The sequence below is a fragment of the Tenrec ecaudatus genome, chromosome 10, assembly GCF_050624435.1.
Source record: "Tenrec ecaudatus isolate mTenEca1 chromosome 10, mTenEca1.hap1, whole genome shotgun sequence".
Lineage (NCBI taxonomy): Eukaryota > Metazoa > Chordata > Mammalia > Afrosoricida > Tenrecidae > Tenrec > Tenrec ecaudatus.
Window position 1 is genome coordinate 57,901,922 of NC_134539.1, and position 25,141 is coordinate 57,927,062.

Genomic DNA, 25,141 nt, shown 5'->3' on the forward strand with positions numbered 1-25,141 from the left:
TGGGAGAGAGCAGGAGACAAGCAAGGAAATGGGGCAGGAAGGAAAGGAGGAGTGAGAGGGAAGGAAAGAAGACTGGGAGACCAAGGAGAAGAGAAGGGAAGAAAGGAGTGGTATAAAGACCAAACCCCGCTGGGATATGAATGAGTGAGTGAGTGAGTGAGTGAGTGAGTGAGTGAGTGAGTGAGTGAGTGATCCAAGTCCCTGCTCTCACCAAGTCCCACAAATCACCCTTCTGGCCTGTGTGAGTTGGGTGCCTGCCACACGTCTCTATCACCCAACCTGAATGGGAAATCACATTTACCCCCTTTTTACAGCCCAATTCTCAGTAAATGAAACTTATTTAAAGGGCTGCCATTCCGAGAAGCGGCAGTGGACCCGGAGCCCACGCTGTCACCCATTCATGGTTATTCATAATGCGCGACAGAGAGCCGGAGCTTTCTTTTATTCTGCCCTCCAAGTCAAGCTCTTTAAATCAAATATTTAGGGTGGGAATATTTACCCACACGTCAGCCAGGAAGCTCTGCTTGTCTTAAAGGCAAACATGAACAGCCGCAGTCAAGGTCTGAGGTTCCCAACAGCTGTCAGCCTCAGCCTTTTATAGATAAGAAAACTGAGCCAGGAAGCAGAAGAGCAGGGACTTGAACCCAAGCCGTCTGAAGGTAGAGGCCATGTGCTCAGCACTTAGATGTGTGGGGTCAGAAAGCGGAGACCAAGAATGAGCAGGTGTGCACCTCACTATCCCAGGGTGCCCAGCGTTGCTGGGGCAGAGCAGGGGCGTGGGGAATGGTTCAGGAAGAGGGACTAAAACAAACAGGCTCCCTGGATTATGGGTGAGTCCAGCCCACCTGCCGACCTGAGCCAGGACTTTGTAATTGCCTCTGATGCATGAGTGAGCAAGACAGCAAAAGAACCCACGCGTCCGGACTGTGGTGTTGGCAAAGAATACTGAAGAGACGGCTGAGGATCAGAGAAGCAGCAACGCAGTCTTGGAAGAAATACAACCAGAATGCTCCTTAGAAGCAGGGATGGGGAGAGTCTGGCATTCTGCCATGGATCGGTCATCAGGAAGGATTCGTCATGTTTGAGGAAGGAGGCAAAGGTCAACGATCGCTAGGGAAACCTTCAATGACTCGGATTTACTCCTAGGTTCCAAGAACACGAAGAGGAGGCGGGTGATGCTTTGTTGTGTCCCATGTCGGCCGCCCTGAGGCAAAGCCAACACAACAGCAACTGAGCAGAACACCAACCTGAGTTTCGAACTGAAAGAAGCTGGAGGATGGCTCAGAGGATCAGGTAGGGAGCCTGGGCCTCATCGAAGAAGGAGGGATTTGTGAACCAGGACACATTGCAGTGGCCAGCATTGTGCTTTAGGACAGTTACCTGGGAGGCAGGGACACAATCTGGATGTCTCCTCCGTGTTCCAGGAACAAGGGATGCAGGGAGAAAATGGCATGGGCCCTTTGCTTTGCAAGGGCAGTCAGCCGGTGTGTGCAATGACCAGCCACCATCAAGTTGACTCCGGCTCTTGGCAGCTCCCTAGGTGCCAGCGTGGAGCCATGCTCGTAGGGTGTTCCATGTAGACATTGTTCAGAAACACATCGCCTGGTCTTTTTGCTGAAGTGCCTGCCGTGGACTTGAACCTCCAACCTTCCAGTTAGTAGCTGAGCATGTGAAGCATTTGCATCACTCAGGGACTCCGATATTTATACCCTGGTTGCTGTGCTGCTCAACTCTTCCACCCAGAGACACCCTGCAGGTTAGGGGAGAAGGGCTCTTGGGCCTTACAGAAGCAGACGGCCACAGCTTTCTCCTGTGGAAGGACTGGCGGGTTCAAACCTTGTCTACGCGACTCCCAGGGCTCCTTGTGCCCTTCAAGGATAGCTATGAAGACCCCATGGCCTGCAGGAGTCAACTGAGGCCTAAGAAGTGAACGCATGCGCAGCCTCGGAATGGAGACTCCGAAGAAATGGCAGCCATGAGGAACTGTAGTTGTCACAATGGCAGCGCCCGGCGGTTAGCAAAGCTCTTATGCGTGTCACAGCCCGGGACAAGCCCTTCTTAATGCGCGGGTCACCTGAATCCTCCCGTTGGCCCTGTGAGGGCAAGATGACACTCCCCGTTCAGATGAAAAGACAAGCTGAGGCTCGGAGAAGGTCAGTGCTTTCCCCAAAGACACACAACAACAGCTCCACCCTCACGGTCCTCGACTTTCCCTACTGGCGGTCCTGGGGCAAGTGCATGTTCAGGGAGCCCCCAGAGACCAAAGGGAGGCCTTCTCCGAGCCAGTGAAGCTTGGGCTGGGCTTGGATGAGGAGAAGGCGTGGAAAGCATCTCCCAGAAGCATTCAGAGGTGCCTACAATGCGTGCAGGAATCAGACATCTGCACAGTGGGGAGAAAGAGGTGAGGGAGAAACAGAGTCAGAACCTGGAGGACGGACCTTGCATGTGAAGCTGAGGAGCCGTGACCCTGTGCTGCAGGCAACCGGAAGCCATCCCGAGGGCTGATGGGTTTAAACCACGTGTAAGAGAGCTTCAGAGCAGAGGAATGATGGCAGCCAGGACATTGGTCACAAAGGTCTCCTTTGATGCACCCAATTTATTGACTACCTACTGTGTACCAGGCACTGTACAAACTTTCTCTTTGTCATGTATGGCCGGCTTAATTGCCCAATTGTATAAATGAGGAAGTCCTCTATGGGAGGGGGTACCCTGGGAGGGGACTTCTTTTGTGAGGCAGCTTTCCTGCCCCCAGGAGGGCCTCCCCTGTGGCCCAGGGGTAGCCTCTGCTCCCCTCCCAGAAGACCCAGAGCTGACAGCAGTTTGTCCCTTCATGCCTGCCCTCCCAGGCGCCCGTCAGATGCCTACTGTGTGCTGCCCTCCCTGGACTCTGGGAAGGAGTCTGGGGCCGACTTCCTGCTGAGCTCATCAAAAGGAAACAAATCACTCTCCTTGCAGCCAGCCCCGCGTGACTCCTGGCCTGGCTCTCTAAACAATTACTTCCAGGCACATTAGCAGCCAGGCGCTAAATGCTGAAGTGTGTGTTTCCTGCTCGCTGGGCTTAGTTATCGCTGACTCTGCACGGGTGACTCCAAGACAGGGCTCGAGAGCGAAGATCAGCCTGGGGGCGGGGCACAGCATCCCCCACAAGGAACTCAAGCCCTTTAGGTTTAAAAATCTGGGAGTTGTGGGGGATAGCGGGGGATACACAGTATATATATTTTAAGGGCAACACCAGACCTTACAAGCCACAAGTGGAGAAGGGAGTGGCGGAGGAAGGGAGGGGAGGGCTATTTAAAGGCCACCTTAGGAACTAGATGGAGGGCAGAACCCGGAGGACAGAAGAAATCCAACCCAGTGCGTGTTGTCTGGGAGTAAGGAGTGTCCTGTCTAAGGCACTCCAAGGTTTCTCCAGTGGGTCATTTCCCGGTTCTTGGCTTCGCAGGAGGAAAGAATTCACAGCCAAAGCCCGTTTTGTAATCCGAGTGGTTTTGATGAAGGACAGGCCGCGTTTCAGGTGTTGGTCTCCAAGGGCACGAGCTATTCCGGGAAGCGTGCCAAGTCGTGCAGAAGCCGCGCGGAAGCTCACACCTGGACATGAACAACCACGTGGAAAAGAGCACCCCCACGTGCGCAAGGGGGGGGCAGAGGGGCTGTGACACGAGCGGGACCAGAGAGCAAGAGGGGCGAGAGCGTGGGCTCAAAGCAGGCCATGAGGGGGCCTGCCAAGGCGCGCAGGGGCATCCCCCCACCCTCCCACCTGCGGCGGACCGGGTGTGGTGGAAGAAAGCGACCCAGCCTCTGGCTGGGGACACGTGGTTGATGTATTGGTTGATCTGATTGACCTGGGTGATGTCATGGGCCAGGGCCTAGTTTGGGCTGCCCAGGTGTACCTCCCACCTGGCTGGCGGCTTGAATTTGAGCATGCTCAGTTTGGGGGTTTTCCGTGGGCATTTAATGGTCGCCTGATTTCCTTCCAACCTCTTCTAGGGGGCTCGTATAGGCATGGGAGGGACTACTCCACTTGTCCCTGAGTCTCGCTACTCAACAGGACCAATCACATTCTACTTACATCCATTCACATTTATTGAGAATATACCTTCATCTTCCGGTCACACCGGCAACCACGGTCACCTTGTGACTTTAAGCACCTGAAGACATTAGCTCGAATTCCCCCCTCCCCTCGCAGGTCAGAGACCCTGCATCACCTCCAGCTTCCCTCTGGGCTTCATGAGTGTGGGGCAATGATTTCTCCCAGTTCCCTCGGGTTCCCGGGGTGCGTCTGCCTCTATGGGTCCACTTGTGGGCTGCCCACCCCTTTTCCTGGCTGCAGCACCCACACCGGACACAACCTGACTCCTCTCCCTTCCCTACCAGCACCCCTGCCCCAAGGTTGTATGCAGGCAAGCTTCTGGGCAGCACAAACCGTCCTCGCGGACCTACCATCCTAGCACCAAGGGACCTCCTCTCCCCTCCCCATGTCTCTCCACACATCCTTCTCAGGGCTCTCGCATGCACCTGGTCCCTGGCACCCCATCCAGCCACACACACTCTCCTCCCCCTCTGGAACATGAGGCCTCTGGGCTTTTGCAAGGGCTGACTGCTCACCAGCCGTGTTCTTCCCTCCAACTGGCAGAGGGAGATGGGTGATCGGACTTGGGCCGAGCTCTGTGGCAACTCCTGCAGACGGAGGTGTGGGTGAGGGAGCGTGATGGTGCAGCAGCTGCCCCAGGAGACGCCCAGGCCAGAGGCACCAATCTGGGAGGCCAGCGTGGAGGTGGCTAGTGGAGGTCCAGGGAGAATGGCGGGTGGAATCAGCACTCCCTTGCACCGTTCAGCTCTGACAGTGAGTGATTTTGTGAAAGCTGGAAACGTCCTTGAAAGCGGGAGGGAGGAGTGCAGTTCATGCTCTCAGCTCAGACACAGAGCTGGAAGGGGCTTATTATCCTCCATCTCCGTGCAGCAGCCTTCACTCCCGCCGACATCTGATTGTGGGCACTAATGAAGAGGCATGCCTGTGGCCCCCAGATCCTATCATCAAGGGCTCAAATGCCACTGGCCCCTCCCCTGGCAACCACTTGGGCAGCATGTGGCTGGCCTTCTGCAGGTAGCTTTTCATCCCAGGGCCCGGCTTTGCAGAGGATCATGGAGCAGTCGCATGCGCCCTTGAATGTCCCGAGAGGGTTTTATGAGGAACAAGACAAGAATAGAAAGCCATGTACCCCAAGAGGGTGTACCGTACCAGGGGAGCGACTGTGATCTGGGGGTGCCGGTAGTAAACTCCCTGCTGCTGTAGGAGGAAACAGCTCCAATTCAAAGTATTTTAAAGAGACCCATTTCCTGTGTCTGAAACAGAACAAAGACAAGTCATCGGACTGACGAAGCAGACCATCAGCATGGGGCGTCATGGGGTCCAAGGGCTCACAGCTGCACGACCTGGAGGTAAAGGAAATTTTTACAAATCTTGATTAACAGATCAATCCATGACAGGCACAGGTGGGACTATAGAAGTAGGAAGGGACCCGGATTGGAATACATACACAAACATCTTAGAAAAGTTTGCAAGATTGGTCCAGGGCCCTCCAACCCCCAAAGATAGAGGATGACTCATGACTGTGTGGCCCCCCCTCACTGCCACCAAGTTGATTTTAACTCACAGGGACTCCATAGGGTCGATTAGAACTGTCCCTGTGGTTTCCAGACGGTAACTCCCTAAGGGAGTAAAAGCTTCCTCTTTCTTCCACAGCTGGGCTGCTGGTTCCAAACTGCCCACTTTGCAGTTAGCAACCCAGCACTGCTCCTGTGAAGTGGCTTAGGCCTTTTAGTTCCCAGCCTGGCATGCCCTCTCCTCCCCACTCCAGGGAGCGCTGTGCTGGGGATCCAGACGTCCTGGTGCAGGACTTCCTTCAGACAAAGCTTCTGTTTGGCACCTTTTCTCAATTTAGAAAAGTGTATGTGTGTGTGTGTGTGTGTGTGTGTGTGTGTGTGTTTGTGTGTACTGAGAGCTCAAGTGTGTGTGTGTGTGTTTTTTTGTGTGTACTGAGAGCTCAAGTGTGTGTGTGTGTGTGTGTGTGTGTGTGTGTGTGTACACTGAGAGCTCAAGTGTGTGTGTGTATACTGAGAGCTCAAGTGTGTGTGTGTGTTTTTTGTGTGTACTGAGAGCTCAAGGGAGAATCTTAGGCTTGACCTCCTCCAGGCAGTCCCCCCATCAGTTACCTGCCTGAGAAGTCACCAAAGTGGCAGGCCCAAAAGTAGGACATGATTAGAGAACGTAACACCAATTTGGCATTTTGTTTAAAGATAAGTTCTAGAAATAGATGCTTCCCAAACTAACCAGGTTTGTCAGTATCCCAGCCCGTCTCCGTCAGGTTACGAGGTGGTTGCCTCTAATGAGTATAAGTGTGGAAGGCAGGGCCCTGCTGCTTTTTTTTTTTTTTTAAGTAATATTATTTGCTTTCTAAGTCATAGACACATGATCGTATTACAAAATATTTACTCATTAACTAATGATGATTAGATGTAAATGAGTGTCTACTACATGATAAATTAGATATACTGCATGTGTTTAGTAAGCTATAGCCCTGCCCTCGAGTCAATTCCAACTCAAAAGGAACCAATGGGCCTGTCTCTTTGGGTTTCTGAGACTTTAAATCTTGACAGGAGGAGACAGCTTCTTCCATTCTTCCATGGACTTGAACTGCTGATCTTGTGATTAGCAGTTCAAGGTGTAACCCACTACACAACCAGAGCTCCTTTGAATATAATTGTGTTAAATATATCTGAGGGGGGTTCAAAAGGTCTGCCAGAAAATGCCATTCTCTTTGCATTCCATTTTTTCACACCCTTTTTGAGCCCCCATGTATGTTATGGAGAGATCGACATATTTTTTTAAACTCCCACCTCTATCATTGAGGCAACTTTCATTCAGAGTGACCCTGCAGGGCAAGGTAGAATCACCGCTGTGGGTTTTCCTGAGACTGTAACTCTTGACAGGAGTAGAAAGGTCACCTTTGCCCTGAGGAGAAGCTGGTGGTCTCAAACTGCTGATCTCAGGTTTAGCAGCCCAAGGTGAACCCACTAGACCACCAGGCTCAACTGGAAGAAGGTCCCACTTTCATAACAAGGAATCCTTTGATGGCACGAATGGCTCAGCCCTTAACTACTAGCTGAAAAGTTGTCGGTGCAAACCTGTGGGGGAGTCAAATACTGAAACAACAGGCTCCCTGTCCTAAGGACCATTTCAAGTATCAAAAACATGTACTGCAAGGTAGTTTATTATTTCATACGGTTTATAGTTAAACAAGAACAATGAAAGAAGTACACAAAACTAGACTGTGCCACACGCATTTTAAAATATTAACCAAAAAATATTAAGTAATATATATGTTGAAAAATAAAACTGCTAAGGTATTCCCATATTGCTTTTCGATTGCCCCCTCACATGCAATCATCTTCGCCTTTATCCAAGAACCATCAGCTGTGTGGCTTATTGTTTCACTGTAGGGGTAGGATCCTGTGCCTTTAGAGGCAGGCCAATTAGACAATAATTAATGTGTTTGTTACGTTAGAAGCAGTATTTTTGATACATTAGAAACAATATTTTAGCTCTTTGAATGCTTTCAGGATTTGCATAATTCACTCATAATATCTCGAGGGCACAGAACAAACCTGAAATGAAGGGCAGCCCATCACCTCCCGTTATCTGCCACGTTTTATCTTTACGTTATGTGTTTGTTTATAGAGTAGCAAATAAAAATGTAGTATTCCATCAAAAGAATATCGTGTTTTAAAAAAGGAATAAATATTACAAGTATAGTTCCATCTAATTTTTTAAAAAACATTTTATTGGCATTTCGTCAGCATATCATACAATTCAATAGTTCAAACTTTTCAGAAAGAGCTGCACAGTCATTACCACAATCAATGTTGGGACATTTTCTTCTTCTCTGTACTCATTGTCATTGGTGTGATTTTTTATGGTGACATAAATATTCACAAGAAAACATTCCAGTTCAATAACTTGCACATGTATAATTCAGTGCCATTGATTAGACTTTTCGTGTTGTACAGCCATTGGTGAGATCCTTTTCCAAATTAGTCCACCGCCGTTACCATAAACTCGGTGTCCCTAAGCAAAAACTCTTCCTCCTTCAACTATTGGTCAACTTTGGGTTTTTTTCAGTAGTTTTCTTAATATAATATTCATATATCATATACTTCCATAGTTCAGTTGCTTGTAAACATAGTTGTATAATTTCATACCTGTGGACAAAAAGGACATTACTACCTGCGCTTAGAATACACTGCTGTGCAGATGAACGTGAATAGAGAATGAGGAATGTAAATTTGGGATTTCCACACTGGGCATCTTAGAAGGAGCCCTGATTACAATTGTCATCTTAATAACTTGTCACCCAACTCAACACAAATGAGGTATTGGTAAGCCTCCGGTGAATCTCCGCTGACCACGGAACAGGGCTGTGACTAGTCTTGCAGAATGTGTTGGAAACTGATGGTTACAGATAAATTTAGGTTAAAATTTGGCACTCTATCATTTGATCTCCCTTATGATCCATTTAAATGTGTTCTAGTTTTTAAGATTTTCTTTCTTTTCCATTGAGGTTTTTCTGTTTTACTTTGTTCTTCTTATTAGGTTTTTTGTTTGTTGGTTGGTTAACATTTTGCTGTATATGAATCCAAAATAGGTAAATCTATAGAGGCTGTAACTGGATTAATGGTCCCTTGGGGGTACGGCAGGGGAGGTTGGGAGGAAATGGGGAGCTAATGACAAGTACAAGTTTGAAGAAAATGTTCTAAAACTGATTGTGGTGATGATTGTACAACTCTTCTTGATGTGATTGAACTATTGAAGGGTATGCGATGTGAATTATATGCCAATTAAACTGTTGGGGGAAAAATAAGTATTGGTTCTGTGGAACTGATGCTGCCCAGCTGAATCCACCACTGGTGCACATCCACCCAGAGGTGCTGAAAAACATCAGCCTGGTAATCTACTCCCAAGAACTCACAGCCCTGAAATCCCTGTGAGCTCAGCTCTGCGCTGACACAGTGGGGGTGCTGTGCAAAGCACTGACCCCACCATCACTTTCATCGTAAGGAGAGTCATCTGAATTGCAGGCACTTGGCATTTGGAAAAACTGATTCTTTTTTTTAATCATTTTATTGGGGGCTCATCCAATTCTTATCACAATCCATCCATCCATCCATTGTGTCAAGCACATTTGTACATTTGTTGCCATCATCATTCTCAAAACATTTGCCTTCTACTTGAGCCCTTAAGATCGGCTCCCCATTTTCCCCCTTCCCTCCCACTGGCCCTTCCCTCATGAACCCTTCATAATTCATAAACTATTATTAATTTGTCATATGTTACACTGTCCAACATCTCCCCTCGCCCACTTCTCTGTTGTCCATCCCCCAGGGAGGAGGTTATACATAGATTCTTGTAATTGGTTCCCCCTTTCTACCCGACATTCCCTCCACCCTCTCAGTATCGCTACCCTCACCAATGGTCCTGAAGGAGTCATCTGTCCTGGATGCCCTGTGTTTCAATATACCAATGGACATCCTCTGGTCTAGTCAGATTTGTGAGGTAGAATTGGGATGATAGTGGGGGGTGGGGAGAGGAAGCATTTAAGAACTAGAGGAAAGTTATATGTTTCATCGTTGCTACCCTGCACCCTGACTGACTCATCTCCTCCCACAACCCTTCAGTAAGGGAGTGTCCAGTTGCCTACCGATGGGCTTTGAGTCTTTACTCTGCACTCACTTTCATTTACATTGATATGATTTTTTGTTCTTTGATGCTTGATATCTGATCCCTTTGACACCCCATGGTCACACAGGCTGGTGTGCTTCTTCCATGTGGGCTTTGTTGCTTCTGAGTTAGATGGCCACTTGTTTATCTTCAAGCCTTTAAGACCCCAGATGCTATATCTTTTGATAGCTGGGCACCATTAGCTTTCTTCACCACATTTGCTTATGTACACATTTGTCTTCAGCGATCCTGTCGGGAAGGTGTGCATCATGGAATGCCAGTTTAATAGAACAACGTGTTCTTGCATTGAGGGAGTACTTGAGTGGAGGTCCAATATCCATCTACTGCCTTAATACAAAACCTATAAATATATGCATGTAGATCTATTTCCCCATCATCCTATATAAATATATTTACATATGTACATGCCTGTATTTAGACCTCTATAAATACCCTTTGTCACCTAATTCTTTCCTCTATTTCCTTTTACAGAAAAACTGATTCTTAACCTGACCTGGGATGGTAGGCAACTCTGCTCCTGAATGATTTTCTTCATAATCCAAAAGAGAAGACATTTATTTCTCTCTGCCAACTCTTCCTCTTCTTAGGTCTACACCAGGCCTCGGGGGTCAGCAATGTGATGCCTCTTTGCTGGCATTCACCTTGTTCTATTTTTCCCAGGGCTTGACAAATGTGCTTTCCATAGATATGCTTCTCATTTTGTTTGTTTTTAATTTATTTTTAAAACATTTTATTGGCATATTGTCTACATATCATACAAGTCAATAGTTTAACTGTATCGAGGAGTGTTGTTCCATCTTTACCACAATTGATTTTAGAACATTTTCTTTTTCCCTATACCCATTGTTATTCACATAATTTTTTCCAATTTTGGCAAAAATATACACAGTAAAACTTCACCACTTCAACAACATCTACATGTGTCATTCAGTGCCATTGATTGTACTCTTCCTGTGGTATGATCATGATTGTTATCAAGGGTCCATTTGGGGGAGGGGGGCAGGTTTTAGGGACTCGACACTTGGAGGATCTCTCTGTCACAAATGCTCAGAATTTGGAGGACAACGATCAAGTTCAAACCACAAAAACATGGGACACCAAACTGTAGTGCCAGGGTTCCGGGTGTTCACACAGGAGGACTCTCATTCCCAGAGCTTGCTCTCCCCTGCTCTTGGAGCTGAGGTTCCCATGGCTGGCAGGTCTGGGGCTGGTACTGGAGGCCCTGCTGAGCGTAGGCTGTCCTAAGGCCTGTCAAGGCTGGCTCCAGTCCACCCCAGCCACATGAACTTCCCCCTGCACTCCTAGGACCACAAGGCCCCTGACTCTGCCCTCTCCTAGTGGGCCCTCTCCTGACAGCCTCCCGCACTCTCAGCTCCCTCGGGCAGAGCTGCAATAGTGGAAACAGCTAACAACTAGAACATGCATATGTGCCTGGGAGAGGATAAAGTCGCTAATGTTAAGCCAAGGACTCGTGTCTTCGTGCAGTTAAGTGCTTTGCATCCATTCTGATTTCATCCGAAACCCGTGCTGTAAGGCCACCTGGAGAAAACAAGTAACCAAATTCAGTGGCTCCAGCCAAGTCCCCTCCGCTCCCTCGGCCTGCAATCACCGAAGCCAGGCGAGTCACCAGAACCACCTCTTCCGTCTGGCCCATCCTGGGCTCTGGGGAGGCCACAGATATACCACACATGGCTGTCATGGGGGTGGGGGAGGAGTTATAAGCAAAGGCTACTCTTCTGGTTCCCTCTCACCCTTCTCACACCAGCCAAGCTTCCAGGTCTCTGTGTCTCTTAGTCCTGGGGACACAGGACTCTGAGGGCTGGGATGATCCTGGGTTTTCTTAAACATAATTTTGCCAAAACACTGAAGGGAAACAATGGCTCCGATCCGAGGAGGCTATCAATGTTGCCAATGCTCAGAGCAGAATTTCAGCCCAAAGAACTACTGGCTGCATGTCTGAGAGTGGCCATGTGTGAAGGTTATTCCTTTGTTCTGGGCCACATGCCAGCCGCTGCTGTAGGGCTCTGTCTGTGTGGCTGGCTGGCCCCAAGCTCAGACCTTCCATTGTTCTCAGAAGGAGGGCTGCTTCCCCAGGTTTGGCCTGACAATTTCAACCTCGACTATTAGGAATCATATGGAGGATGGGGACTACAACAGGCCATTTTTATACCACCCACGCTGCAGGCCCCTCCCTTCTGAAAGCTTCCAGGACTCCCTACTTCAGCTCCCACCTAGTCCTGATTTTCCTCAACTTCAGTAACTTCCCGCAGTCGCCTGTCATCGTCTGCTCTTTGCCCATCTCGGATTCAGAACTAGAGGCCTATGAGAGCAGAGGTGGGCCTCATCCTGTTTTGGACAACCAGTCACTCTGATAAAACTTGAACCAGAATAGACATTCAATTAAAGTTGGAGGGAGGAAATGGAGGAAGAAAGGCAAGCATTTGAGAGGAGGCAGCTGACCAAGATAAGAGCAGCTCATTTGATCTTGGTTTCTAATCAACCTAAATTGGAATCCAACTCCAATCATCCTAATTACCTAGTTCCTCGATGGTCAAGAGACTTAATCCCCTTCCTCCGAGGGGCACTAAGATCAGGATGTGCTGGGAGTCCTCAGGTTCGTACTGACGTGTTGCTCTCTCCAGGTTCATGAACCCGATTTGCTTCATCAGACATTTTGCTCTCACCACACACACCGTGTGAGTCTGGGCAGACCAGACAAACAAATTCAGGGAGACACTCATGTGTGTATAAGCATGAGCTTTATATACAAGAGCAATCAAATATTGAGAAAACATCCAAGCCCAGTCTAGATCAAGTCCATAAGTCCAATATTAGCCCATATGTCCGATACTGGCCTATAAATCTCTTCAGACTCATGAAACACATGACGCCAAATGCAGGAAGATCCCAGGCCAGTGGGTGGAAAGGCTTGTGGATCCAGTGGCAGTGGAAGCATCTCAACACTGGCAGGGGTCTCCACGTGGCTCCTTCAGCTCCCGGGCTCTAGGGTAGCTCAATGTGTCTTCTCAACAGGAACGTCTCACAGGGAGTGAGCATGTGTCCCAACTCCAGCGAGCTATTTATCTCCTAAATGAGGCCATCAAGCTGTGACCCGATTCACAGGCGAAATTCCTTCACTCTTAAGTCTCAAACTGAGAACAGATTATGTAACTACCACACATACCAATAGTCATGGATTCATGTACGATTGAAGCTTCCAAAAGTTCTCCTGAGAAAGATATTTCTTTTTTTAATTAATTAATTGTTTGTTTACTTTTAACAGTTTCACCAACATCCAATTCACACAGAAAACGTTGTATTCGTTCAATCACATTCATAAAAGTTGTGCAACCATCACCACTAATCAATTCCTGGGTAGTTTCCTTTGGCCTGGTTATCTCCAATTCTCACCCACCTCCCTGCCCAGTCCCTTTGAAACTATGAATCCAATTGTTGTCTCTAGAGGTTTACCAATCCTGTGCTTCATGTCCAGAAAAACATACAAAATCCAAACAAAACACCAGCAGTCTAACCATAACAACCGACTGAAACAGGAAACCTCAATCACAACCAACCTGGAAAATATTAACAACTGGAGCAATTACACGTTGAAGCATGAAGGAGATCAAATGGCACGGTGTCACATTTGAGCCTGGGTACAACTGCAATAACCCACCCCACGGTGCCCTCTGTCTGCTCACGAGGCCTTCCCCATGCCCGGTCCACGGTCAGAGGGATTCACCGGAAGCTGAATCCACATAGGGAACCGCCAAGGGGTTTTGAGCTTTCGCTGTCATCCATAGTCTTCTGCAAACTAGGTGCTCAGAACATGAGCCCGGACCCCATTCCCTCCTCGGCGTTTGTTTTTACTGCTTACAGTTCTTGGCTCACATAAGCTGCTGTGCATCTTCCGTGTGAACTTAGCCGATGCCTCATTCGGATGACTGCTTCTTTTAAGACAACACGTTAAGCCCTTAGAGCTATTTTTCTGCCAGCTGACACCCTCTGCTGTTTTCACTGTGCTTTGCTAGAGCACCCACATTCGGTGACCACTTCACGGGAGCAAGCACTGAAGAGGGCCATGTCATAAGAACTAACTCTTCTTAGATTAGGGTTACAATTAAGTGCCATCTCAAAATCCACTCGTGTATCTATGGCTTTTATATGTGCCTGGTTCACTTTAAAGACATCACTATTATTTTGTTGAAGGACAGTATAAATTATCTCCATGGGACATGTAATAGTTCGAGTGATATTACCATGAATTTAGTCAGTGATAGAGAATTGAAACACTGTGGAGAAAAAGAAGGTGTACATGGATAGTACTCTTTTTCAGCCCAGAATGCACGGATTCCTGATTTGTACAGATTAGCAACTTAGGTGACTGCACACTACACAATGAGGGTTGGAGAGAGGGCAAATTTGTCAACAGGGTAGAACTGGCCAAACATGATATAAAAAGTGGTCATGAGCATCTTTACATGTGTTTGCTAGCCATTTGCATGTCACTGTTGGTGAACTGTCTGCTCGTGTTGTTTGGCCATTTTTTAATTGGATCATGTGTTATTTTCTTATTAAGGTGGTTCAGAATTCTATAGCTTTTGGTAATTAGACCCTTGTCTACTGTGTCATTGCTAAAGATTTTTCCCAACCTGTGAGCTCTTGTTTTACTCTATTGATGGAGTCTTTTGATGTGCAGAAGTGTTTGATTTTTAGGAGGTCCCCGTCATCTACTCTGCCCCCCACTATGTGTGCATCCTTTATTATAATTGGTAGTCTGTGTACGCTCTTCAAACGGGCCTTTAATCATGTCCCAGTTTCTCATTGAGGATCCTTATAGCTCTGACATTTATATTGAAATGGCATACGAAGATCCAGATGTTTAAGGTATTAGCTCCATTTCATTCTTCTGCATGTGGAGGCCAGTTGTTGCAAGGTCATTTATTGAAGAGGCTCTCCCTATCCCATTTGGGTGCTTTCTTGGTCCTTTGTCCAGAATCAGTTGCCTGTAGGTGGATGCACTTACATGTAGGCGTTGTGATCTGTGCATCTGTCATTGTATCAGTGTTTTGATGACTGTGGCTACATAGCAGGATTTGGAAGATAGTGTGAAGTCTCCTACCTGGTTCTTCTTTTTAAGGAGTTCTTTGTTTATGCTAGGACTCTTCACTCTCCATATGAAGTTAGTAAGGTCCCAGCTAATTATAACTCCTCCCAATTTCCTCCCATGTGGCCTCCTTTTCATTCCAGTTCATCCCATGCCATTTTCCACTAGAATCACTGTCACCAGTCTTCCAGCTCCGAGTCCCACCCTCTTATAAGTCAAGTGTGTTAGTCTGGGTAGACTAGAGAAACAAATTCATAGACATATGTGTAAAAGAAAGAGGTTTATATATAAGAGCAATTGAATATTGATAAAACATCCCAGCCCAGATCAAGTCCATAAGTCCAAATTAGCCCATATGTCCAATATCAATCTATAAATTCCTCTTCACACTCACAAAACACATGCAATGATGTCGAATGCAGGAAGATCACAGGCCAGTGGGTGGAAAGTCTTTTGGATCCAGTGGCAGTGGAAGCTTCTCAATGCTGGCAGGGGTCTCCACATGGCTCCTTCAGCTCCAGGGCTCTAATGTAACTCTATGTATCTTCTCAGCAAGCATGGCTCCCAGGAGGAGAGTCTGTGTCCTGCCTCCAGCGAGCTATTTAGCTCCAAATGAGGTCATCAAGCTGTGATCTGATTCACAGGCTAAACTCCACCCCTTTACTCTTAAGTGTCAAATTGACAATAGATTATGTAACTTCCACTTCAACACACGGCACCCAGAATGTTTCTCTCAGATGATGGTGTGACGCTGCAATGCCCTCCTCCTCCAGGAGGAAGCCAACATCCCCAGCCCTAGTCATTGCGAACCAGCCCGCTTTCTAACGGATGACTCCCTCTCTTCCAATCCAATCACTCCTCTCCAGTCGCCAGTCGCACTTGCCAACAGTTCTCCCATCCTCTTTGCTTCTTCCACCCCTTTGCACACACTGTACCCTCTGCCTGAAATGGCTTTTGCCCTTCTCTGCCTAGGAAATTTCTCTTCATTTCATTCTTTTTTTTTGCCTGGTGCTCACTTGCAAGAGGAGACTAAACTTATCTTTTAATTGTAATTTTTAATACTGTATCTTAAAAAAAAGTCTAAGTCTTATCAGAAGATTCTATCTAGGTCTAAACTAAAGTCCTTCCTGGGCACCCCTGAGATGTATCAAATGGATTTTGATCCGGATCTTATTTATTACCAAGTACCTCGTAATGCCTCCGCCTGACAAGAGCTTTCCTTGGAGAGAAATCCTAGAGGACTGCGCATGTGCCCATGCCCGTTGAGTAGGAATCTGGTTTGAGGTTTTCGTCTGGTCCTGGCGACCAACCTCAAGTTAGGACTTCAACTTCATCATTCACCAGGGTCTTCAACATTTAGAAACTCCCAGGGGTTGAGAAAGGGCTTTAATTCATCTGCTTTTTCGATTTCATATACCTTCCTGCTGGGAAGATTAACAGCAGATGCAGCACCAGGGTGCTCGGGACAGCACAAGGTCCTAAGCTGCCCCTTCGGAATTTCTCCTACTCAAGGTCCCCTCACTTGGCAATTACATAAGCTAAAAGGTGCCAGCCTCCCTGTTGTGATGCCAAAGTAGCCTCTGACCTAAAGGAGTCAATGTATTTGTTTTGATGGACACCCACTCCACTGGGAGGAGAGATTCTTCCTGCCCAATGCGATGGGACTCGAAAAGCTCATGGGAAAATGGAATCTCTTCATTTCTTCACAAAAACATTCTCGCTCTACCCTCTCACAGCAGAACGTACAAAGCATATAGTAAAGCCTACATCACACCACATTATAATTGTCCATTTATAGCGCCTTTCCCACCGCTCGATGATGAGCCCCGGACTCCAAGCGCTGCCTGGCCCTCTGTGCATGAGGGCTGCGAGCGAACAGGTAGCCGAGGCAGCGACTTCGTACGGCTTCTCTAGAGAAGCCAAGTCAGTGAAGCATGCGTATGGGGGAGGCGCTTTCAAACATTTGTGAAAAAGTGTTATTTTCTTTGAATCACATTTTTCCAAGTTCTCGTGTGTGTGTGTGTGTGTGTGTGTGTGTGTGTGTGTGTGTGTGTGTGTGTGTAGAGAGAGAACGAAAGAGAGAGACATTTATTTCAAAAAAATGTCTTGTGCCGAGTAGTGATACCAGGAGGCGAAGGAGAAGGTGGGGGAGAAAAGGGGAATGGATCACAATGATCTACGTGGAACCCCCTCCCTGGGGGATGGACAACACAAAAGTGGGTGAAGGGAGACATCATACAGTGTAAGGTATGACAAAATAATAATTTATAAATTATCAAGGGAGGAGTGAGCAGGGAGGGAGGGAGGGGAAAAATGAGCTGATACCAAGGGTTCAAGTAGAAAGAAAATATTTTGAGAATGATGGCAATGTGCTTGACACAATGGATGGGTGGATGTATTGTGATAAGAGTTGCACGAGCCCCCAATAAAATGATTTTGTTTTAATGAAAGAAAAGCCTTAAAAGAGAAAAGAAATAGAGGCGTTTAGGAGAGGAGATGGGTTAATTAGGGTGCGAGGTAGTACCGATGAAGAACACAGCTTTCCCCCAGATCCTGGATGCTTCCTCCCCGCAACTACCATGATCCGAATTCTACCTTGCAGGCCTGGATTGGACAGAGGCTGTACACTGGTACATATGAGGGCTGGAGGTACAGGGAATCCAGGGTGGATGATACCTTTAGGACCAAGGGTGTGAGGGACGATGCTGGGAGAGTGGAGGGTGAGTGGGTTGGAAAGGGGGAACTGATTACAAGGATCCGCGTGTGACCTCTTCCCTGGGAGAGGGACAGCAGAGAAGGGGGAAGGGAGACTCCGGATGGGGCAAGATATGACAAAATAACGATGTATAAATTACCAAGGGCACATGAGGGGGGGGGGAAGGGGAGGGAGGGGAAAAAAAAAAGAGGACCTGATGCAAGGGGCTTAAGTGGAGAGCAAATGCTTTGAGAATGATTGGGGCAGGGAATGTATGGGTGTGCTTTATACAATTGATGTATGTATATGTATGGATGGTGATAAGAGTTGTATGAGTCCCTAATAAAATGTAAAAAAAGAAAAGAGGAGAAAAAAATGATTAGGGCAAAGACTGTACAGATGTGCTTTATACAATTGATGTATGTATATGTATGAACTGTGATAAGAATTGTATGAGCCCCTAATAAATTGTTAAAATTTAAAAAAAAAGAGAGAAAAGAAAAAAGAAATGTCTTGTGCCATTGTGGAGACTGGCAAGTCCCAAATCATGGGTCAGACAGCAAGTAGGGAGACTTCCCTGACTCCCATGTCAGAGCTTTTGTAGGACAGACAAAGCCCAAATCAGCACGTCCAACAGCAGTTTGCTGGGGCACAGGGCTGTGGGAGCTGACAAACCCTAGAATCTGCATACCAAGTAGCAGACTGCTCACTCACACCCCAAAAACTGGAGGCCAGGTGATAACCAGTCAGATGCAAGCTTTTCCAGAACATCCATTCATATTGGATGCAGGCCACACCCCCCAAGGAAACTCCTCTTTCCAAGTATTGGCTGCTCACGTCAGGACACAAAAGGGAGGATGTAGTCCTAATATCTGACAAACCACAGAGAATCATGACCTACGCATGTTGGCTCATGATCTTAACCACCATACACAGTGTGCAGGATCCTAAGTATCTCTCGTAGGGAAGAAAGGAAGAAATAAGGGAGAGAGAAAGGAAAGAAAGAATTGCCTCCGTTTCATAAACGTATAGTGAAGTCTTCATCTGCTCGTCTGGTTGACCAGAATTCTTGAAGATGAAATGAGTGGCTTCATCGGGACGGGTCAGGAAATTCTTCTGGATACCTGATACTTTTTGATACCCAATAAGTCCCATTTCCAGAAGACTAATGAAACAATACTCTGGAGAAACAGAGAATCCATCAAGCACAGGGATTTTTGTTTTAAACATTTTATTTGGGGCTCTTACAGCTCTTGTAACAATCCATAATCAATTGTACCAAGCACATTTGTACATATGTTGCCATCATTGTTTTCTAGACATTTACTTTCTATTGAGCCCTAAGTATATCAGCTCCTCTTCCCCCACCCTCATGGCTCCTTGATAAATTTTAAATTATTATTATTTTCATATCTTACACTGACTGCTGTCTCTCCACAGTTTCTGTGGCTCATCCCCTGGGGCGGGGTGTGGGGTGTGGTTATGTGTCAATCATCTTGTTGGATTCCCTGTTCCTCTCCCCACCTTCCCCCTGACCTCCTGGTATCACTACTCCCATTCCTGTTCCTAGATTCTGTGTGTCATGAGCTCTTATGTCTTAACTGTACCTGTAAGCACAGATTTTAAAGCTCTGCACTATGCAAAAATCTGTCTTTGATTCCTGACAAGACTAGATCAGAGGCATTCATAGCGCAAAGAGTGCCGTGGACTGTCTGAGAAACTAAGGAGACATCCCCTAAATCCTTGGCATGACCTTGATGTTACCTCACCCTAGGCTCCTGGGCAGCATCCTTCTCACAGGGTATGTCCGACACCGATCTACAAAGTCCTAAGCCGAATCAGTGAGCATGTAAGCATCTCAGCGCTGGCAGGGGTCTCCACACAGCTGCTCCATCACCCAGGGCTGCATCGGGGTAGGTCCATGTGGCTTCTCCTCAGGGATGTCTTTGCAGGAAGTGAGCCTTGCCAGGTGAAGCAGGGATCTGGCTAAGGCAGCTGCACCCTTTGGTCCAACCAACAGAAAGTAAGAGACCAGAGAACCAGAAAGTTGAGGCTCACTGAGCCAGTTATCTCTCTGCCCTTTAATTAACCCCCCATGTGTTTATTGGTCAAGTTGACCCAATAAACTTTAACTACCTCACTGTCCAAAGTTTTACACCTCTAAAAAGGTCAACTGGCAAAAGTTGTGTGATGGAAACATTTACACACTGACCAAAAAGAAAAGAATCGCTTCTGAGGCGGCCTGTGAACAACCAAGCCCCTCATGGGATTTGGCTTCTTGATTTAGAAGCATATGGTCGTGCACACAGGGCGTGTCAGCTAACAGTATGTTGCCTGTTTCCGCTCTGCCTCCTAGTTTATTGTAAGTGCCTGGGGTCTGGAAAGCTTGTCCATGGCCAAGACCCAACTCTGGGTCTCTGTTCACCTAGGGCCACAAAGGAAGAGAGAATGTCAGAAATGGAGGGAGGGTACAGAATGGTCCGTGAGCTGCCTCCATGAGACCAGAAGAACTGGATGGTGTCTGGTTACCACTACTAACTATTTGGGTTAAAGATTGTGAGGAAGAATCTTGGTCAAAGAGGGCAAATACAGAACAGAATCTCTAATTCTCATTGACCCTGGAATTCTTGGAGGCATGAAGTGTACGTTAGCCCCTGAAACTATTGCCCTGAGATGATATTTAAATCTTAAACCAAAAACTAGCCCCAGAAATCTTCTAAAAACTAAACAATAGTTGCATGCAACTCATGAAAAATGACTGCCTTGAGCATTAAGCTCTTTTAAGAACCATCTAAACTAAAGATAAAAATCAACTTGGAGAGGGGCAGGGAGGGGGGGGGGAATGAGGAGCTGATACCAAGGGCTCAAGTGGAAAGAAAAATATTTTGAAAATGATGATGGCAACAAATGTGCTTGACACAATGGATGGATGTATTGATTGTACGAGCCCTCAATAAAATAATTTTTTAAAATCAACTTGCTGCCATTGAGTTACTTATTCAGGGTGCATAGCTCTTAAACCAAACAACAAACCCAGACTCGCTGCCCTTGAGTTGAGTCTGACTCCCAGTGACCCTGTGGGACAGAGCAGACCTGCCCCTGTGCACTTCAGAGACTGCCCATCTCTACAGGAGCAGAAAACCTCACCTTTCTCTCTGGGGGTGACTGGTGGGCTCAACCAATGATCTTGTGGTTAGCAGCCCAATTCGTAACTCACTGTACCTCCAGGGCTCCTAAGGATTATCTGTGTGGGGACTAATTGACAAATCCACTTGCTGTCCTCGGTAGGAGCATACGGACAATACATTTATGTCAACAGGGGAGGGATAGCTCGGCAGAGGAAAGTGAGGATGGCGGAACAAGTGGAAGAATGTCATCCGTGCCATCAGAGGCACGTGTAGAAGCTGCGGATCGGTGTTTGTGTTGCTGTGTATACTTTCAACAACAACGTGAGAAGTTTCAAAAAATATTTTTTAATACCCTGAGAGATAACAAGACCTGTCATAAGCAATGAGATAACAAGTCGGTCAGAGCCATCCACATGGGCAAGGAATGAGACTTCGGGGGCTGATGCAGAGCTGGCTGGTATTCCCATTGCTTAGTACACAGAATTAGAGTACATTTCAGAGTGTCCTTACCCGGATGCTATGCGTCTCTAGCAGTCGCAGAGTAATGAGAAGGATAAAGGAGAGGAAGAAAAGGAGAAGAGAAAAGAGGAAAGGAGGTAAGGCGAAAGGAAGCAGAGGAAGGTCCTGGGTGTCACGGTTAAGTCTCATCTAGTCGGCTCTGTCTCGTGGCAGCGCTCTGGACAACAGCATGGACCACCATTCACAGCTGCGTAATCCTCTCAATGTGCACCCGCCCATTGGTGCAGACACCACGTGAGTCCATCTTATCAAGGGTCTTCCTCTGTCACTGCCCCTTCACTTTACCACACATGATGACCCTTTACAGGGACTGGTCCCTCCGAACAACATGTCCAAAGTACGTGAGACGATGGCTTGTTATCCTTGCTTCCAAGGAGCACGCTGATCATACCTCTTCCAAGACCGGTGTGTTTGTCCTTTTGCCAGTTCGTGGTACTTTCAATATTCATTGCCAGCACCATAATTCAAGTGCATCCATTCTGCTTTGGTCTTCCTTATTGAATGTCCCACATTCCCATGTGATGGAAAATGCCAGGGGTGGGGTCAGGGGCACCTCAGTCCTCCAAGTAACATCCTTGCTGTTCCACATTTTAGAGAGGTCTTGTGCAGCAAAATCACAGACTGAGCACCTTTTCATAAGGAGATAAAAATGTGAAAGGGCCTTTGGGAAAATTGGGGCGTATTTGTGAGAACTACTGATCAGAAGAATGGGAAAGTATCCAGGTTGCTAGGAAATTCGAACCAAAGCATAACCATTGGTAAATTCAGGAGAAACTGATGCTCCAGCCTCTGAGAGAGACATGAAAAAAAGAAAGAAAAGAGAACGGTAGAATGGTGACTTCTTTTTTATCTTTTTTCCAAGAAAGCCCACTTAAGAGAGGCAAAACTCTCCACCAAAGCGTCCTGCCTTAGTGTGCTGAAAATAGGAAAGTCATGTCATGGCAAGGCCGTTATAAGTGGGGGAAGATGGGGGGAGTGAAGAGTAACGGGGGTGTGTGCGTTTCTTATTGCTGCATGAACAAATTATGAGAAATGTGGTGGTTTCAGCAATACAGTTCACACACACACAGTTGTGGAGATCAGAAAATCAAAGTTGGGCCTAGTGGACTAAACTCAGAGTGTTGGCAGAGCTTCACTCCTGGTGGAGGCTCTCCAGGATGATCCATTGACTTGCTTTTTCCACCTCTGAGAGACACCTGCACGCTTTGGCCCGTGGCCCCTTCCTACAGTATCAAAGCCAGCTGCATAGAATCGTCAGCTCTCTCTCCAAATTAATGCTCTGTATGCTTCCTCCTTCCATTTTGGTTTCCTTGGGCTCATCTGGAGAATCCAGAATCATCTTCTCTGTGTAAAGTCATCTGATTAACAACCATAGTTTCACCCACAGCTTTCATCCCCTTTGATGTGTACTTTAGCACATTCACAGGTTCCCTGAGTTGGAACATGGCTCTCTTTGGGGGACATGATTCTGCCTCCATAGTGCAGTTGGCACCACCCTAGCCATCCTCTGAGGAGCACTGGGGAGGGGCTGTGACAGACAAAACTGTTATAAAGGGAAAGGCTTGTGGCCAGCATGGGCCTCCAGGCCAGGGAAAGATTTCCCTTCAAGTCCTGTTGACCTGTTGTTCAACCCACTGGCGCCGTGTTGAAGAAGAACTCACATAGCTTAGATGCACGTTACCAGGCAGGTTGGTTCATCAGCATCACTGCCTGGAAGCAAATCCCTACATCTCCTCTGACCAGTCTGAACAATGACAGGTGTCACATACACACACGGGGCCCAGAGCAGTTGGGAAGGCCCCGCTGGAGATCATTCACTGGGACTTTACCATCTCCCTGGAGAGTCAGGCCCACCCAGAGGTTGGGAGTGAGCCAGGGATCGATAGCAGACTGTGTCAGTAGCTCCACTCTGAAGATGAAGAAAATGAAACAGAGAGAGGCCAAGGTGTTTGTCCGCATGCCCTGGCTCTGTGACTTACTGAAGTCAGGGGGCTGAGACTTGAATCCAGCTCTGTCTCACTCCAAAGCTTAGCCACTCGTTCATTGAGCCCTGAAGTGCCTACTGTGTGTCTACCACCATTTTGGAATGTGCCGACTGTCCGTCTGTGTGTCAGATCTGACACATAGACACTCTATAGGACAGAGTTGAACTTCCCCTTAGGGTTTTTGCCAGTGTACATTGTTACAGGGCCAGACCTCTTTCTCCCGTGGAGCAGCTGGTGGGGCTGACTTGCTGATCTTGTGGTTGGCCCACTGTGCTCTCATGCTATTTTTTTTAACCATTTTATTGGGGCCTCTTACAGTTCTTATAACAATCCATACATCAATTGTATCAAGCATACTTGTATATATGTTGTCATTATTTTCTAAACATTGACTTTCTATTTGAGCCCTTGGTATCAGCTCCTATTGTTTCCCTCTCTCTCCCCTCCCACCTTTGTGGCCCCTTGATAAGTGATAAATTATTATTATTTTCATATTTTAACACCGACAACTGTCTCCCTTCCCCCAGGGTTTTTTTTTATCATTTTATTGGGGGCTCATACAACTCTTTTTTTTTTTTTAGCACAAACACATTCATTTATTCATCAGAGGGGTGATCCTAATCAAGTCAACACTTGGAAAGAGTTGCATGTAAAACGTGTGTGATCAAAGTAATGGAATACAACGACAACAAAGCAGTACGGAGATTTGCTCATTGAACTGAGCTTGTTCCTTCTCAGCTAATTCTTGTCCAAGTGATGATGGAAATTTTATTCTACTTTTTCGTAGGTCCGAGTACAGGTGACATTGTTCATAACGCATTCCACCACTAATTTTCCATTTTCCAATTTTCTGGTTATTGTGCTCTCCTTCCCATCCCAATCCTGGTGTTGAACCAAAACACCATCTGTGAAGTTGCAGACAGTCTGAGTTTTTCTTCCATCAGCTGTGGTTTCTTCAAACTTCTCTCCCAGGTTACAAGAAAACTGTGTGGTTTTCAAAGTGCTCTCCGTTTTCACGGTGAGGGCTTTGCCATCACAAGTGATGACACAGTCAGGCTTGGCCATCGCCCCCATTTTCCGAAGAGCCATCCCCACTCCTAGTTCCTTCATGTACTCATCAAAGCCTTTGCTGTCCACCAGGCGCCATCTTCCCACGAACTGCTCAATGGTGGCCATAGTGGGCGAGGACCGGCAGGCGAGCGGAGAAGGTAGAGGAGAGCGTGGCGGGCGAGCGCGGTGTCGCTCATACAACTCTTATCACAATCCATACGCACATCAATTTTGTAAAGCACATTTTTACATTCATAGCGCTCATAATTCTCAGAACATTTGCTCTCCACTTAAGCCCCTGGCATCAGCTCATTTTTCCCCTCCCTCCCTGCTCCCCACTCCTCCAGGAATGCTTAATAATTTTTATATTATTATTTTGTCATATGTTTCTCTGTCTGACATCTCCCTTCACCCACTTTTCTGTTGTCCATCTCCCAGGGAGGAGGTCACATGTAGATCCTTATAATTGGTTCCCCCTTTCCACCCCACCCTCCTTCTGCCCTCCCAGTATCGCCACTCACACCACTAGTCCTGAAGGGATCATCCACCCTGGATTCCCTGCATTTCCAGTTCCTATTTTTACCAGTGTACATCCTCTGGTCTAGCCAGATTTGTAAGGTAGAATTGGGATCATGATAATGTGGGGGGAGGAAGCATTTAGGAACTAGAGGAAAGCTGTATTCTTCATCGTTGCTACATTGCACCCTGACTGGCTCATCTCCTCCCTGAGACTCTTCTGTAAGGGGATGTTCAGTGGCCTACAAATGGGCTTTGGGTCTGCACTCCACACTCCCCCTCATTCACAATAAGATCTTTTGTTCTGATAATGCCTGATACCCGATCCCTTTGACACCTCGTGAT

General features: G+C 47.1%; 1 protein-coding gene across 1 annotated transcript; it reads right to left on the reverse strand.

The window, feature by feature from the left end:
- Positions 1-23,829: 23,829 nt before the first annotated feature.
- On the reverse strand, positions 23,830-24,454 carry LOC142457947 (fatty acid-binding protein 5). Its single transcript, XM_075559035.1, has one exon. It carries the CDS (start codon positions 24,404-24,406, stop codon positions 23,999-24,001), a length of 408 nt encoding a protein of 135 aa, XP_075415150.1. The 5' UTR covers positions 24,407-24,454; the 3' UTR covers positions 23,830-23,998.
- Positions 24,455-25,141: the final 687 nt, after the last annotated feature.